The 19,208-nt window shown below is 28.7% G+C and overlaps 2 protein-coding genes across 2 annotated transcripts; both read right to left on the reverse strand.

The window, feature by feature from the left end:
- Window positions 1-2,037: 2,037 nt before the first annotated feature.
- Window positions 2,038-2,499, reverse strand: LOC130956620 (uncharacterized). The gene has a single exon (XM_057883650.1). It carries the CDS (start codon window positions 2,497-2,499, stop codon window positions 2,038-2,040), a length of 462 nt encoding a protein of 153 aa, XP_057739633.1.
- A 203-nt stretch (window positions 2,500-2,702) lies between these two features.
- Window positions 2,703-10,789, reverse strand: LOC130956621 (pathogenesis-related protein PRB1-3-like). Its single transcript, XM_057883651.1, has 4 exons — window positions 10,747-10,789; window positions 9,948-10,095; window positions 5,648-6,047; window positions 2,703-2,867 (listed from the first exon to the last, which is right to left on the reverse strand). The coding sequence occupies exons 1-4, from the start codon at window positions 10,787-10,789 to the stop codon at window positions 2,703-2,705; spliced, it is 756 nt and encodes a 251-aa protein (XP_057739634.1).
- Window positions 10,790-19,208: the final 8,419 nt, after the last annotated feature.

A 19,208-nucleotide genomic window follows, 5' to 3' on the forward strand; every position in this document is an offset into this window, starting at 1 on the left:
ATCAACCAAGAACTTTCTTTTTCCCTAACATTAAATCAATTTCACGATTACAACGCACATACTATTTTTACCATTACTATCACCATGCACGTACAACAGTTCATACTTTCATAACTATTGAACTTTACAATTGACTCACTAAGCAATGCAATTGATTCTTACCTTCGATGACGAAGACGGCAAATCAGACAACACTATATGGTTCCCCCTCTTCAACAGCGAATGCACACCGGAACCTTCTCAGTCTGGATGGTGGTTTTTTTTTAGGGAGAAACAGAGTATTCCTGCGTTTGATCTTTGGACTTTTTTAGGGTTTAATGTAATTCAGTAAAATCTCTGTGGGTGTAATAGGCATTGTACATAAGGAAATGGATGATGGTGTATATAAGAGGCAGCACACAAAACGACGTCGTTTTGAGTGATAGGGACTTATGTCTCTATTTTTCAAAAGCTCCATCCTACTAACGTGCCACGTGGGAAAGTTGTTAAGCCAGGTAAGCAGAGGGAGAGCCACGTCAGCCTTTTCCGTTGGGTCTGATGGTGGCTTATGGACGGAGGGACTGATCCGTCTAATTTTTAAGGACGTCGGGGACTTAAAAGTATTTTCCAATAGTTAGTGACTAAAATGTCCGCGGGGTAAAAGGTCAGGGACTAATTTGTCCTTTTCTCTTAAATTTAAGTAATAAAGTTACCTTGTGAACGGTTGTTTGCAATAAATTTATTGAACTTTCTAATTGGATTCGGGCCTTGGAAGCCGTCCAAGCACGCAAACAGTTACGCTTTGAAAAAAAATGTTAAAAATATGAAACTAAGAAGAGGGTTTAAGAGAATAAATGAGTGACGGCTGAAATTTGAGAATGGAAGAAGACTAAATTTAATTAGGTTAACTAATAGTCAATATAATAGAAAGATAAAATGGGTTTGAGACTTTTAATAATTGGGCTTAGTTTATTTGTAGTGGGGTCATTTAAAAGTTAAAATGGGGGCATATATATGTATACTTTTTTGTTTAAAAAAATAAAATGAGAGTGGGGCAAGTGCCCCCATTACCAAGCGTAGGTCCGTGCCTGTTGGGCTTCTTTTTCGTCAGAATGTATTATTGCCACCATATTGTCTGCATAGAAAATTTAACGCAAAGGTGAACTGTAGAGACAATGGCTCCAAAAGAATTAAGGGACGGACGTCCCAAATATTGTAAGGACTAGGACAATCAACTACTAAGAATTGAATATCTAAAGTTTTAGAGTTCGAGGGTTCCCCTAATGTTGTTCTCAATCATACATAACTTGATACTAGCACTCTTTCTCTGGATAACCCTACCAATTCCCCGGTCAAGTGCTGTAATGCTTTGTCGCTGAGCTGCATTTTTCTGAATGTTGAGTAGAACAACACGTCAACACTGCTTCCTGGATCCAGTAGTACCTTTTTTACTACCAGTTCTCCCGTACGAATTGAGATCACCACTAGGTCATCTAGGTTCGGACATGGTGACTTGAGGTCAGACATGCTGAAAGCGATTTGGGCTGTTGGAGCCGAGGTAGGGATTTTCTGGCGAGATCCCTCCATTGTCATCATGGCCCGATAACTTTTTTTTCTAGCTATTTTAGTTGCTCTTCCACCTGCAAAACTACCTGATATATAATTTATTATTCTTTTGGAGGTAAGAGCTTCGACTGGGCCATGCCAATTTCCTTTTTCTTTATGGTTGGAGTTATAGCTCGGTATCTCTCGTTGTTTTTTTTTTTGCCCCCTGAAAGTGACATATTTGTCCAGTAAGCCTTGTCTTGCTAATCTTTCCAGCAAATCCTTCGCCACCATACATTCATCAGTTGTATGGCCGTACTTATGGTGAAATGCGCAATATTTGCTTTTATCAACATATTTTTTATCCTGGTACGTGCCTGCTTTGCTCGACGGCTTGATGAGCTTGTTGTGCAAGATCACTTTGATTATGTCCTCTCTTTTGGTGTTGAATTTGGTGTAAGAGTCATACTTCGGCGTTCGCTTGAAAGGTTTCTTAGAGTCTCTGTTCTGAGATCAGTTAAGTTTTTCGTCTTCTTTTCGAGGTCTTTCGCTCCTCCAAGCTTCACGGAGCTTCTCTACTTCAATATGTCCGGTTGCTTTTTTCCTAAACTCCTCCAATGTTTTTGGTTTTGCTACGGCTATTGCTTCTTGGAATTTTCCAGGTCGAAGGCCGCATTTGATTACATGCAATTGCACCTCTGGATTGAGGTCCGAGATCTCCATTGCTGCTGTTGTAAACCGCATCATGTAATCTTTTAAGTTCTCGTGTTGTCCTTGTTTGATTGTGCTAAGATAGTCAGAATCTTGTACATAGATTTTGGAAGCTGCAAAGTGGTTGATGAAGAATTTGGCGAACTCATCAAAATTTGATATTGTACCTGCAGGGAGATTAGAGAACCATAATAATGCAGCTCCATCCAAAAAGGTTGAAAAGGACCTACACAAGATAGGATCGTAGTCACTGTTAAGAAACATCATAGATTCAAATTTTGTAACATGAACTTTAGATTCTCCGATCCCCTAGTGCGGTGCTACTGTCATTAGAAGTGTAAATTTTTTAGGCATCTCAAAATTCATTATTTCTTTGGAAAAATGACCAATCCATCGTCTTTCTGCTTTCGGAGGTATTTCTCCTATCTTTGCATTCAACTCGATTGTTGCTCCTCATGGAGGTTGTCCTAGGCTTTCCTTTTGTCATTCTTCTCCTCGTTGTTATTCTGCATAGCTGCTAATAGTTCGGTCATGCGTTCATTTTTTGCCTGTAAAGCAGTATTAGTAGTCATAAGTTCGGCATTGGTGGGGTTGGCCTGAGAGTTACCGAATGATCCGTCATGATTTGGCTCCTGAAAAGAAAAAAGCACATACCAAGTATAGTAGTGTTAATTAAAACTAGAAGTGAAGCGAGGGGCCCCATGGTGGACACTAAATGTTCTGGGAGGGTTACTCCTTCCGAGATATACGTCGGTCCTGTAATGGTCTCAAGTGTCTAGAAATTAGATCTCAACTCAGAGTGCCCTCGTGAATTCGGACCCAAGCGCATTACTTGTAAAAAGGACTCCGACGCTCAAATCAGTAAAAAATTACTTAAGAAGATATATGCATAATCAATTAAGTGGTGTATTAAATATTCTGCCTCATTTTGTCAGTCACCTCTTAATTTATAGTTCGGCTAGGGCTGAATTATTCGTCAACTCGTACCGAGATCTCTGTGACCGACGTGAGGACGTGATTTTTGGAAAAGAGGTTTGTTGGGATAGGATTCAATTACGTTAAGGAGTTTAGTTTAATTTTTGAATTGATTCTATTTTAACCAAGATATAATTCGGTCTTTCCGACATATAAGAGATATGTGGTTCAATACTAATTGCGTACCTAGTTTTAACTTTTAATATATTATGCATATAAGGTAAAAAAAAAAAAAAAATTCTTGGGCAAACACATTCATAGTTATAAGCTAAAATTGATAACCATAAAATCTACAAGATCAATGCAACAAGAACGAAAATAGAAAGCTATTGCAAACTTATAGTATATATTAGCCGATCATATTCTTACGTGTTGGTATCGTAGAATACTAGCATGTTTTGGTAAGTGATATTTAATAAAGAAAAAAAATGATATTTGTATCATTTCTTTTTTACATTTTTAATATTTTTTATGGTATAAAAGATATTTTTTATTTTCCTTCATTTTTTGAAATTGTTTTTAATACTAAAAGTGAAAGATGTACGAAAGAAAAAATACACAAAATAATATATATATCATTCCTTAATAATTAAACTATAACTTATAAGGGTGAAAGCCTTCAACATTTCCTGCAGGACTATAGGGACAACCAATAAGGGTGCACACCCAATAATTTGCTTACAAAACTTATTACTATTACCATCTTTATCTTCATTTTATTATTGTTTTCTGCCAATGTTTTCCAAAAATTAGAGAAGCGTTTAGGATTGGATATCTATAAGCTATTTATATTATATCATAGTTACCTTTTAATGTACTTGAATACGTGTTTCATTTATTTACTAGATGATCTGCCTCTGATCTTTTATAATAACTTGGGTTCAAATTCTAAAAAGCTTGTAAATGGCTGAATGAAATGACTCATTAATCAAGTATATATGCTGGCTAAACCTTCTTCATTTATATAGCAAAGCTTCTTGCAATAACCCATCAAAACACATCCATAAATTCATGTTTTGTAAAATATGTTTTGTTCCTTTCTTTAACTGATGTGAAACTTCTGCATATATTACTATAGTTATTAAATTTGATCTGAAATAACTTTAGATTAAAAGTACTTATACACATCCTATGGTTAATTTTGTTTTATATCATGTAAGATAGGACAAAATATAAAATATATACTATAATTCACCAAATCAAATACAGTCTATTATATTGTTGCTGCATAGTTCAACCTTTCCACAAGGCTGTAATAGTTCTATACACATCATCCATCTTTGGCCTCTCTGTTCCATAGAAGGTTTAACACATTTTCATGCAACTTCTAGGAGGCCATGAATTTTATCATCAAACCCTTTTCCAGTTATGCATTTGTCAGTGGCATAATAAAAATCACTAGGATCAGTGAACTAAATAATTAAATTAATTTATTCAATTGACAAATTTACTCTTAACATTCATAAGTTCATACACATAATATTCATAGTTAGGTAAAGCACATATAACATCCAAAATTTTATTTTAATAACATCCATAATTTCATACTCATTGCATTCATAATTTTATATATATAATTAATAAATTTTTACAATTAATATTACCAAATTTTAAATTATTTGTCTTGTTATATATTTCAAATTATCTCACATGTACATCAAAAAAAATCATAATTTTAATATTTTTTATTTATTATTTATATGTATGTTTATTTATTGATTTTAATATGACGAATTAATAATTATTTTTAAAATTTTATTTCTCAATGTTTGTTTATATTTTATATTTTATATTTTATTTTTTATTTTATAATAGTCTATATATAAAATATGAGTTGTATAATAGAAGTTATTAAATTCTCTAATTTAACATTCATACTTTTTTATATGTATAATCAATGAATTGGTATTATTTTATTATTATTTATTAATTTATTTTGCAGGTCATAAACCAATAATTTTAGATATTTTTAATTTTTAATAAATAGCTAGAGATCAATCAAATCTAAAATTTTTTATAAAATGTATTGAGGTGATTTGAGATTTTTTTAAATTAAAAATATAAAATTTTAAAATTTTTATTTGGGAGAAAAAATTATAAAATTATAAATGCATGTGGTAGTAATGAGAAAAAAATTTTTAGAATTTGATTCACATTAAATTTGGAATGAACTTTTAGAACAATTAAATGATGAAAAAAGATAATTATAAAAAGAAATTAATTGTATTAATTAAATTAAAAGAATGATTCACGCTTTCTTATAAAATACAAATATTATTAATTAATCATATATCTTTATTTATTGTTTATAATAATTTGACTATCTAACATTACTCAATTTTAATAGATAATTTTAGTGTACACTTAATAAAAGTAGTTTAATTAACTAGTAAGGATGTTCACCAACAATGTTTCCTAGAGGACTATAAAAACAAACAACAAGGGTGCATTTCATTTGGCATTTCTGGCACTTAACTGCAGCACACCCAACATGAGTAGTGTTTCTCCAAACAACTTGAGTGTAGAATTCACAATCACCACCAATGCACGAATTGGATTTATAGTCGTAGTATTTTTTCTGGGCAACCCACATCGCCACCGCTTTTGCTCCCGTAAAGTGATCGGATGCCAAATTCCACGCAACATTCTGGCCGTAGTAAGGGTTTGGGATTGGCTGAATTTTTCCCATGAGACAATTATGGATGAATTTAATCAAATGCTTTTGAGCTTCTTTTGCTAATTTCACATGCCACTTCAGCGGAGGAACCCCAACGTTTGCTCGTGCATCATTATGGACTTTCAAATACTCTTTTGGAGAATCTTCTACCCCATCTACTCTGCACAATGGCAATAATATACTTATAAAGCTTATTATTATTATTATTATTATTACCATCTTCATCTTTGTTTTATTGTTTTAGAAGAGAAGTGTTTAGGTTTGGATATGTATCATCTATTTATACTATGTTATAGTTACCTTTTCGTGTACTTGAATACATGTATAAATTATTAATTATCAATTATTAGAGCAGCTTAATGATCAAGTATAATCGATGATCGTTGGCCTGACCTTTTATAATAGCTACTAGATTATGGTGGTAGATTTTATTTTATACTTTTATTTAATAAAGGTGTTTACTTTAATATATACGGCCAAAACGTTTTTTAATCAAAGACGATACAATGGACGCTTTAAATAAAAAAAATTCTAAAGATTCAATTTTTATTAAAATTTAATTAGTATTTAATCAATAAAAATGAGTGTGTAATCTTATACTATTAAATGCTAATGAGTTATAACTCAAATGACATAGTTTTTCTATACTCAATTAAGAGATTGCGGGTTAAAGTCTCCTATTTTTGGTAAAAAAAAAATCTTATACTATTAAATATAATCTTATACCATTAAAAATATTAATAATGATTAATTAATAACTATACATCATAAAATGTACCGACCTTCATTCTAGCACTACTGTTTAAATAAGAAAGTCACTCACATAAAGACATTTAAAACATCTTTTTTTAAGATATTTTTTAGCAATTAAAATTTAACACATGTAATCAATTAAATCGTGTTAAAATTAGAACGGACAAATCGATTTGACTAAAAAATCGGTAAATCAAATTTTGAAATGATTTAAATTAATATTTTTTATAAAAAATAACTACAATATCCCTATAATAGAAAATGATATATATATATATATATATAGAACTCTAAATTCTAGCATTTTTTTCTATGCCCTCGTAAGGTTAGGATTTAAATTTTTTTAAATTGATATATATAATAGATATATTTTAATCATTTTTTATAATAAGAGTAGGGTAAAACATACTTTTTGTCCTTGAAATTTGGCAAAAATTTTAAAAATACCCCTAAATTTTATTTTGTTTTAATTTTATTCCAAAAGTTTTCGATTTGCATCAAGTATACCCTCGACGACTAAATTTTCAAAAAAATTTAAGACCAATCTAATAATAATGCATGAAAATTATATTTGATTTACTTGTGTTGAGGGGTTGTTATTATGAAATTGTTGTCAAATCGGTCCTAAATATTTTGAAAAATTAGCCGTCAGGGTATATTTGATACAAATCGAAAATTTCTGGGGCAAAATTGAAACAAAATAAAACTTAGAGGTATTTTTGAAATTTTCATCAAACTTCAAGGACAAAAAATATACTTTACCCATAAGAATATTATAGTTATATTTTTTATTAAAAAATATTAATTTAGATTGATTCAAGATTTAGTTTACTAGTTTTTCGGTCAAATCGATTTATTTGGTCTAATTTTGATAAAAATAATATAATTTAATTAATTATATATGTTAAATTTTAATAATTAAAAAACAACTTTAAAAAAATATTTTAAACATCTTTATTTAAATGACTCTCTTTAAATAATAGATGCATGGTCATGTTTGCTCTTCTCAATTCACGCGTACAACAAATTAATTAACCTAATTAAAACTATATTCGGTAATGCTTGAAAAATAAAAAATAATCAAAATTTATCTATATAATTAATAAATATTAAATAAGATAAATTTTAATTATTTTTGTTTAATTTATTTTAATTATTAAATATTTTTGATTTATTATATATAAAAAGTATTTTTTTGTCTTTCATTAGAGATACTCATACCACAAAAATCATAAAAAAAAAGAGACACTCACCAAAAATTGATCAGTTTTCGATTTAATTTGACCGATCGATTCTTGGCCAATTTAATCGTTAATGAACATTTTTTAAACAGATAATTTTAGTTTATACAACTAAATCACATAATTAAACGATTCTCAATCTAACTAATTGACTTAATTCATTATTTTTTTTAATTGTTATTTGATCTACTAATCTTTACTTTTCTTCATTGAGGGTCAAGAATTTGTTAATTATTGGAAAAAATTAGTGATTAATACTAATTGCGTACTGTTTTAACTTTCAATATATTATGCATGTAAGGCAGCAAAAAAAACTTGGGCAAACACAACCATAGTTATAAGCTAAAATTGATCACCATAAAATCTAGAAGATCAATGCAACAAGAACGAGAATAGAAAGCTATTGCAAACTTATAGTATATATTAGCCGATCATATTCTTACGTGTTGGTATGGTAGAATACTAACATATTTTGGTAAGTGATAATTAATAAAGTTACATTTTTAATATTTTTTATGGTATAAAAGATATTTTTTATTTTCATTCATCTTTTGTAATTATTTTTCATACTAAAAGTGAAAGATGTACGAAAGAGAAAATACACAAAATAATATATATATATATATATATATATATATATATGACTTTGTTAGTGTGTAAATTGGCAGTTTGTTCTATATATATAGTGTGTGTTTGGATTTCAGTTTGTAAACGGAGTTTGCATAAAATTGATTTTGCAAACTTGATTTCGATGAAAAGTGAGTTTGTGTTAAAGTGATTTATGTTTGGTAATCTTTTATCAAAATGGATTATAGTAAAGTAAATATTGTTTGGATTACACTACTCAAAATTACTTTTAGATAAAAAATTACTAAAATAGACATCAAATTAAATAAATTTTTTATATTATTCTATCATTTTAATTTATTTATTTAAATAAATATTATTAATTAATTTTATAATAAAATTAATATTTACTTACTAAAATAAAAATAATATATAAAAATTGACAAAATATATTTTTATATCAAAAGCAAAAATAATATATGAAAAATATATATCAAAATATACTTTATTAAATTATATTACTTATAATTTTTTTAATACTCTCTGTACTCTTTTATTTAATATTATTTTAAACTATAAATTTTAATTATTCATGACTTGATTCTTAGTTATAATTAATTTTTTATTTATTTTGTTCTTTTTAATGGGATCAATAATTTATATTATAACAAAATTATAATAATAAATTAATATACAAGAATTACACTTACAAATTTTAACAAAGCCAAACAAAAATATTTTTTTATACAAAATCAAAAGTAAAAATTTAATAAAAAAATATAATTATATATTTAAAATATTTGAATACTAAAAGGACTACAAACAAAGAAGTAAAGGGTAGAATTGATAAAACAAAATAAATTCAATCCTAACGTGATTATCTAAACGCAGAAGCTACAATTTCTAGCTTCTTATAAACGCACGTTAAGAACCTAAAATCACGTTGGCGTTTAAAAAAAAAAAGCATCCAAACAAAAAGAGGAAGCGTTCAATACACTCACACGTGCTTCTCTTCCTTCTAACTAACGCAAAACTAAACACACCCATAGAAGTTTACTTGTCAAATGGAAGAATGTGCACATAAGGCTAGGGGTAGAAGATGTCGAACAAAGGGACCCACACCTGCGTTGGAGTTTGTACTTGCAGGAGACAAGAATTGTGTTTTTGCAGTCAGTTTAGCTAGATTAAAATTGGTGTTTATCTAATAATTAAAAAATAATTATATTAATTATTATCTAGATTCATGGTTGGATATTTTGATGAGTTTATGATTGTGGACGTGGGCATTTGATAATGCAATTTTTAGATTAGATATTTTCGTTTAATACAGTCCAATTACAAAAATACGTTTGCAATAGCCTTTGGGATTTCACCATAAAAGTTGTTGTTTGTGAAGGATTACGAGTGTTCATAACACGCAGCGGAAGTAATAAAGTAATCCTATTGATCTATTTTGTGCTTAAAATTTTATTGAAATAAGATGGGTTAGATGCCAATACCTGAGTACCCTAGTGAATAAAGCTTTCTCCTTCGATGGTACGAAGGTACTATGTGTATCCACACCGAGACTAATCCTTGTTGTCAACTCTTTGACCAATGGATTTAACTGAGAAGTTTCTTGCAACTCCTTGCACCAGCAATTCTTCACTAAGAATTTGGAATATTTGTGTATGTGGAGGTAAAAAGAGAAAACTTATATTTTCTTTCTTTTATCATATACACATATATAGTATGAGATTGGTGACTGATTTGTGAATCAAATTACAACTTAATTTGAGACAAAATCAGTTAGGATCTTATCCATATTTAAAACTCATCATAGAATAAATAATTAATTATTTAATATTCTCAATTATAATATTATATATCATGGTGCTAGCAAAGAATATAATAATACTCCATTTGAATTAATATAATTATTTATTTGATCTAATCAAAATAATAATTAAATAATTATTTACCAAGGATTAGAACACTCGTTAGTGTGTGACCCCATAGGTTCAATACTAAGCGGGTAGTATATTAGTCATACTAAATTTACTAATCAAGGTTGGCGTCTAGCAACGCTCCTTGACGACCCGATAGTATGAAGTAATAATATTTTTTACTAAGAACCCAAGATGAACAAAAATACAACTCCTTCCATCTTTTCAGCTCTTGGCTAACTTTTAGAGTACGGTTTGATTGTCAAACTCTAACTTGTTACCATTATTATAATGAATTATGAATGACTTAAGAAACTCATTTCTTAATTCATTCAAACCCCTTGGCCAAGGTATTGTTCATTTCATTCATTACAATCGTAGAGCTCAAACTCATTACCATAGTTGATGGATTCCATTTTGACTAATCATTAATTCTACAAGTATTTAAATCATACCCAATGTCCATTCAACTAACACCGTAGGGTGTTAGGTGTCCAGAATCAAAGTATAACAAATACATTGTTAATTACTATGATAGTCGCAGGTCAAAGGAAAATTCTAATATTATGTTCATCATAAGAATATCCTATTGACAAATATACGGTAATTATAACCATTAGGAATTCTTAGAGTGAGTCAGTTCAATGGTTATATCTCTATATATACCATTTATATATATAATTTAACAAATGAGATCTATTAATCTTCATCCAATGAAGACTATTATATATATATTAATCTATCCGAATCACTAATGTCCCATTTTTAGTGATTCTACGATTAAGAACAATTTAAATTAAAAGTACTCAAAAAACGTATATCTCATTATTACGATCCCTATCGTAATTATTCGTTTCTAATTTTTAATTAAGGACACTATCATAAATTATAAAAGTTTATTTTTATAAAAAGGAATAATAATAATAATAATTCATGATAGTATTTTGTTGGACATATACACTTATCTCCAACAATCTCCCACTTGCACTAGAGCCAATGACAGATTGGATCTAGGGCATACATGTATTTCCAACAAAATCTCCCACTTGCACTAGAGCCAATCAGTCATATATTTCAATCCCAATTCCCACATGTGCTTATCAAACTCTTTTGATCCAAGCGCCTTAGTGAATGGGTCTGCTGCATTATCCTTCCCAGCAACCTTTTGAATTTCAACGTCTCCACGTTCAACGATCTCTCTTATCAAATGATACCTTCTCAAGATATGCTTAGATTTTTGATGTGATCTTGGCTCTTTTGCTTGTGCAATTGCTCCATTATTGTCACACAGTAACGGAAGTGGTTCTTTAATTGAAGGTACCACACCAAGCTCGTTTATGAACTTCTTCATCCACACAGCTTCTTTAGCAGCCTCACTTGCTGCTATATACTCAGCTTCAGTCGTTGAATCAGCTACAGTAGCTTGTTTGGAACTTTTCCAACTCACTGCACCACCATTTAAGGTGAAAACATAACCTGAAGTAGATTTGCTATCATCTTTATCTGAGGCAAAACTTGCATCAGTGAACCCTTTTGGTATAAGTTCAGAATCTCCATAGATGAGGAATTGGTCTTTGGTTCTTCTTAAATATTTAAGAATGGATTTAACCACCTTCCAATGTTCCTCACCGGGATTTGCCTGATATCGACTGGCTACTCCTAGCGCATATGCGACATCAGGACGTGTACATGTCATGGTATACATGATAGCTCCCACTGCACTAGCATATGGTATTCTACTCATGCGTACTCTCTCTTCAGAAGTTTTAGGACAATCCTTTCTGTTGAGAGTAATTCCAGTGCCTATTGGTAAATAGCCCTTTTTGGAATTTTCCATGTTATACCTTTTCAAAATGGTATCAATGTACATAGACTGTGAGAGTCCAAGCAACCTTTTAGATCTATCTCTATAGATTTTTATTCCTAGAATATAGGCTGCTTCTCCCAAATCTTTCATGGAGAATTGTTGAGATAGCCAAGTTTTGGTATTTTGCAATGCTGGTACTTTATTTAGCAAATATGCTGCTGTTTCTAAAGCATAGCCCCATAAATTCAATGGAAGATCAGTAAAACCCATCATGGATCGAACCATATCTAATAAAGTTCGATTCCTCCTCTCTGAAACACCATTGTGTTGTGTGGTACCAGGAGGTGTCCATTGAGAAAGAATCCCATTTTTCTTTAAGTACTCAAGAAAATGATCATTTAGATATTCTCCTCCTCTATCAGATCTAAGCACCTTAATGCTTTTACCTGTTTGATTTTCAACTTCACTGCGAAAAATTTTGAACATTTCAAATGACTCAGATTTGTGTTTCATAAGATACACAAAGCCATATCTAGACATATCATCAGTGAAAGTGATAAAATAAGAATATCCTCCTTTGGCTTGAATTTTCATTGGTCCACAAACATCTGTATGTATTAGTCCCAATAATTCTGTAGCCCTTTCTCCATGTCCCATAAATGGAGTTTTGGTCATTTTTCCTTTGAGACAGGATTCACAAGTTACATATGATTCATAATCATATTTGTTAAGGTAACCTTCTTTATGTAACTTAGAAATTCTTTTTTCTCCTATATGACCAAGTCTACAATGCCAAAGATATGATTCATTTACTTGATTATTCCTCTCTCTTTTAAGAGTAGAAACATGCATGACAGAATTACCATTTAAATCGGGAAGAATATAAATGCCATATTGGAGATAGCCATTTACGTATAAGTCATCACCATAATAAGTAGAACAAATGCCATTTTTAATATTAAAATAAAAACCACGTTTGTCCAACATAGAAACAGAAATAACATTTGCAACAAAATTAGGAACATAATGACAATTCTCCAATACTAATGTCTTGCCCGTAGGCATTGCTAAAGAAATAGATCCTATAGCTACTGCAACAACATTTGCTCTGTTCCCGACTTGAAGGTAAGTTTCTCCCTTTTTCAGCCATCTACTTACTCGTAGTCCCTGCAACGAATTGCAAATATTATGAGCACTTCCGGTATCTAATACCCATATGGAAGAATTAATAGTAGCCAAAGAAATCATGAAAACTGTTTTCAAGTATGTCTTACCTTCCTCTTTGGTTTTCAAAGAAGCAAGGTACTCCTTGCAGTTTCTTTTCCAATGACCTTTTCCTTTACAATAAAAGCATTCAGCATCATTTTTGTCAGCCTTTTCTTGCTTACCCTTGGGTTTGGTCACACCACACTTAGGTGCCATGGGTTCTCTTTTAAAATTATTCTTTCCATTTCCTTTTGCTTTCCACTTTCCTTTCTTCTTAGAAGAGCTGCCAACTACCATAGCAACTCCTTTCTTTTTCTCAGATGCAATTTGATTCTCATAATCAATTAGCATGTTGAGCATTTCATGAAGATCACAGCTTACTTTAATCATATTAAAGCTAACAATGAATTGTGAAAAAGTTTCTGGAAGAGATTGCAAGATCAAATCTTGTGAAAGTTCTTTGCCCAATTTGCATCCCAACTTCTCAAGTTGTTCAATAAGATCAATCATCTTAAGAACATGGGGTCCAACAGGAGAGTCCACATCAAGTGTGGATCTAAACAAAGTTTTGGACAATTGATATCGGGCTGTCTTACTTTGTGCACCATACATCTTCTTAAGATGTTCAACAATAGTTGGTGGATCCATATCCTGATGTTGCCTCTGAAGATCAGAACCCATGGATGCCAAAATGATGCATTTGGCAGTAAGACAATTTTCCAAGTACTTCTCATAAGTCTTGGTTGCCTCATTATCAATACTTCCATCCTCTTTAGGAACTGGGGCCGTAACAGCAGGCTTATCGATTATATCAATTAGCCTTTCATGCATGAGAACAATTCTCAAATTGCGATACCAATCATCATAATTGGCTCCAGCCAATTTGTTATTTTCAAGTATGCCACGCAGTGATAGAGCAGACATATTATTCATGAATCTAAAAGGAAAAAAACAAATATAAGTACGCATTCACACATACAAATAACACTTTCTACAATAATTATTATTATAGAAAATTAAGAAATCTTTTATTTCTTAAAAAAAAATATTTAAAATCATGAATGAGTATCTTGGTTGTCAAGTCATTACTCATATAATTTTAAATAGATGATTAAATGTATCACATACAATTTTAATCCCAAATAATTACCTGGTTGTCAGGTTATTATTTAATTGAATTATATTTTATACCCCTATATTGTCTAGGTTCAAGTAAAAATTAATTCATTCCATGTATCAAATACATATATAAATTTTATCCTTGAGTACGAATCTCCTGGTTGTCAGGTAACTCCTCGTAAACAAAGTATAAAATTTATTTATCCCTTTTTCCTTTCAGTTTTATTTCATAAATAAATAAAACAATAACAACAGTATGTTCCTTAACATACATATAATTTTATCCCACATAAATTTATAATTTTGACAATGGCATCTCATACCATTATTAGGAATCACATTCACTATAATAACAAAACTTAAATTAATCCTATTAATTATGAAAATTTTTGCAATAAAACTTTAAACACAAAAGTGCCATGGCTCTGATACCACTGAAGGATTACGAGTGTTCATAACACGCAGCGGAAGTAATAAAGTAATCCTATTGATCTATTTTGTGCTTAAAATTTTATTGAAATAAGATGGGTTAGATGCCAATACCTGAGTACCCTAGTGAATAAAGCTTTCTCCTTCGATGGTACGAAGGTACTATGTGTATCCACACCGAGACTAATCCTTGTTGTCAACTCTTTGACCAATGGATTTAACTGAGAAGTTTCTTGCAACTCCTTGCACCAGCAATTCTTCACTAAGAATTTGGAATATTTGTGTATGTGGAGGTAAAAAGAGAAAACTTATATTTTCTTTCTTTTATCATATACACATATATAGTATGAGATTGGTGACTGATTTGTGAATCAAATTACAACTTAATTTGAGACAAAATCAGTTAGTATCTTATCCATATTTAAAACTCATCATAGAATAAATAATTAATTATTTAATATTCTCAATTATAATATTATTATATTCATGGTGCTAGCAAAGAATATAATAATACTCCATTTGAATTAATATAATTATTTATTTGATCTAATCAAAATAATAATTAAATAATTATTTACCAAGGATTAGAACACTCGTTAGTGTGTGACCCCATAGGTTCAATACTAAGCGGGTAGTATATTAGTCATACTAAATTTACTAATCAAGGTTGGCGTCTAGCAACGCTCCTTGACGACCCGATAGTATGAAGTAATAATATTTTTTACTAAGAACCCAAGATAAACAAAAATACAACTCCTTCCATCTTTTCAGCTCTTGGCTAACTTTTAGAGTACGGTTTGATTGTCAAACTCTAACTTGTTACCATTATTATAATGAATTATGAATGACTTAAGAAACTCATTTCTTAATTCATTCAAACCCCTTGGCCAAGGTATTGTTCATTTCATTCATTACAATCGTAGAGCTCAAACTCATTACCATAGTTGATGGATTCCATTTTGACTAATCATTAATTCTACAAGTATTTAAATCATACCCAATGTCCATTCAACTAACACCGTAGGGTGTTAGGTGTCCAGAATCAAAGTATAACAAATACATTGTTAATTACTATGATAGTCGCAGGTCAAAGGAAAATTCTAATATTATGTTCATCATAAGAATATCCTATTGACAAATATACGGTAATTATAACCATTAGGAATTCTTAGAGTGAGTCAGTTCAATGGTTATATCTCTATATATACCATTTATATATATAATTTAACAAATGAGATCTATTAATCTTCATCCAATGAAAACTATTATATATATATTAATCTATCCGAATCACTAATGTCCCATTTTTAGTGATTCTACGATTAAGAACAATTTAAATTAAAAGTATTCAAAAAACGTATATCTCATTATTACGATCCCTATCGTAATTATTCGTTTCTAATTTTTAATTAAGGACACTATCATAAATTATAAAAGTTTATTCTTATAAAAAGGAATAATAATAATAATAATTCATGATAGTATTTTGTTGGACATACACACTTATCTCCAACAGTTTGATAGGTCAAGTGAGGTTAGATATGGAAGCTTACTTGAAATATCAGGTGGGATATTCCCAAAGAGCTTGTTGTGTGAAAGGTTCAGATTCTGCAGCCATGAGAAATTCTCAATGCAATGAGGAAATTGCCCTTCTAACCTCATGTTAGAAAGCTTGATACTTATTACTTTTTCCTCATCAATATCGCTGTTCATGCATTCAATACCAGTGTAATGAATAATGACTATGTACAATCTATTTATATATATCATATAGTTGCCTTTTGATATATTTGAATACATGTATTGATTTAATTACTAGTGATCAAGAAAGAAATATGAAATATTAATTATCAATTAGAGCAGTATAACGATTATATATAATTGATGATTCTTGACTCTGATTTTTCATAACAACTTGAGGTCAAATTAAAAAAGTTTGTAAATACCTTAATCAAATAATGATGCAGGAAGAAGGAGAAATAGTAGTTAAAACTGTGTTATATAACAATGGGATACAAATTTTATATTGTTTAGCACATACATATATAGTAATTAAACTGTGTTATATATTAATTCTATACTATTTAAATTATAAAGGCTTTTTCTTGTTTATTGGTATAAATAATTCATGTATCCTTTTATTTTAAAGTGAATGTGAGATGAATATGATATAAATATTATGTTTATTTTATTTTAAATTCTCTTAGAAGTAAAAAGTCTATTTTATATCTTTAACTTGATCAATTAAAGTGAGTTTCTACAATAAAATTATTAATTTCGTTAAGATTGGTGAATCTAAATTATGTTTGCCATAATAAAAATATTGATCTCACCAAAATTAGTATTGCAAATAATGTCTTGGAATTAATAATATAAAAAAAGAAATATAAACATAATTTCTCTACAAAAATAACCATTTGTATTGCTAAAATTATATCATATATGTGTGGGTTAACTTAATATAAATGTTTGATTTAAAACCCCCCTCTCTCTAACTTGATATAAATGTTTTAACAGTTATTGATCATTAGGCCTAATTAGCAAGTCAAAACTTATGCTTAGATGTATAATGTGACATATTAATTACAAGGCCAATTCTATGGCATCTAATATTATTTATTGTCTAATTTTTTTAGTAAATTTTGAATATTTAAAATTTTTTAATTTGTATACTTTTAAAGACCATAGCAAATATCTAATTACAATTTATCAAATTATTAATTACAGTCTATTTGTTGGTTGCTGCATAGACTCTGCCTTTCATCTATCTAAGTCAGCTCTAATAGCTAGTGTTATACATTCACATGATAGCATAACACATTCACATGTAACTTCTAGGAGGTCATTGATTTTATCATCTAACTCATTCCCAATTATGCATTTATCAGTGGCATAATAAAATCACTAATAGTTCCTCAATTAGCATCCATAATGCTATCATCATGAGAATAATAAGAATTTAGTATTTATTTAATATATTACTCTTTACCTAATTTTATTGAGGTATATTTTGTATTTTAACTTGTATTATATACTCATAAATAATTTTAATAAAAAATGTTTGAAAACCAAAGTTAAGAAATCAAAATCAGTTAAAATCTTCTATTTTTAACTTTATTTAATGAGATGAGCAAAGTTTAATTATTATCCTTTCATGCGCCTCATTTTTTTTACCGAAATATTTATTGTATATAAAAATATTGATTACATATATTAAATAGCATATTATAAACGTATACATTTATCAACTTACATTCTTATTAAATAATGAATACACATAATTTATATATATGGTATTTAATTTATATTATAATAACAAAGGCCCATTTTTTGTTATGTAATATCTATATATTTATACACATAATTTTTATAATTAATCTTATTTAATTCTAAATTATATTTTATTATATATTTTAAATTATAATTCAAATTATTTTAATATTTTTTTAAAGATATCATACATTTAAATCAACATATAATTTTTTTAAATCACCATCTTTAACAATTTGAAAATTTGTTTCATTTTTTTTAAAGTGAAAAGATTTATTCTGAGCCACATATATATTTTCAAATTTTATTATAATTGGATTTAAAAAAAATATTAAATAATTAAATTAATTTATTCAATTGATAAATTTACTCATAACATTTATAAGTTCATACACATAACATTCATAATTTAAATCATAATTTCAATATTTTTATTTATTATTTATATATACTTATTTATTGATTTTAATATGACAAATTAATAATTATTTTTAAAATTTTATTTCTTAATTTTTGTTTATATTTTATTTTTTATTTTATAATAGTCTATATATAAAATATGAATTGTATAATTGAAGTTATTAAATTCTCTAATTTAACATTCATACTTTTTTATATGTATAATATTTATAATTTTATAACATAATATCTATAATCAATTAATTGGTACTATTTTATTATTATTTATTAATTTATTTTGTAGATCATAAACCAACAATTTTAGATATTTTTAATTTTTAATAAATAGCTAGAGATCAATCAAATTTAAAATTTTTTATAAAATGTATTGAGGTGATTTGAGATTTTTTGGAATTAAAAATATAAGAATTTAAAATTTTTATTTGGAAGAGAAAAATTATAAAATTATAAATGCATGTGGTAATAATGAGAAAAAAAATTTTATAATTTGATTTACATTAAATTTGGAATGAACTTTTAGAATAATTAAATAATAAAAAAAATTAATTATAAAAAGAAATTAATTGTGTCAATTAAATTAAAAG

The sequence above is a fragment of the Arachis stenosperma genome, chromosome 10 (assembly GCF_014773155.1).
Source record: "Arachis stenosperma cultivar V10309 chromosome 10, arast.V10309.gnm1.PFL2, whole genome shotgun sequence".
In the NCBI taxonomy this organism is placed as follows: domain Eukaryota; kingdom Viridiplantae; phylum Streptophyta; class Magnoliopsida; order Fabales; family Fabaceae; genus Arachis; species Arachis stenosperma.

Excerpts from the sequence above, each read along its gene's own strand:
- LOC130956621 (XM_057883651.1), bottom strand. The coding sequence starts at position 10,789 with ATGGAATCCATCAACTATGGTAATGAGTTTGAGCTCTACGATT. Across the intron at positions 6,048-9,947 it reads TTATTCACTAGGGTACTCAG|AGTAGATGGGGTAGAAGATT; the intron begins GTATTGGCATCT and ends GCCATTGTGCAG. Across the intron at positions 2,868-5,647 it reads AAATGAAATGCACCCTTGTT|GAGCCAAATCATGACGGATC; the intron begins GTTTGTTTTTAT and ends TTTTCTTTTCAG.
- LOC130956620 (XM_057883650.1), bottom strand. The coding sequence starts at position 2,499 with ATGTTTCTTAACAGTGACTACGATCCTATCTTGTGTAGGTCCTTTTCA.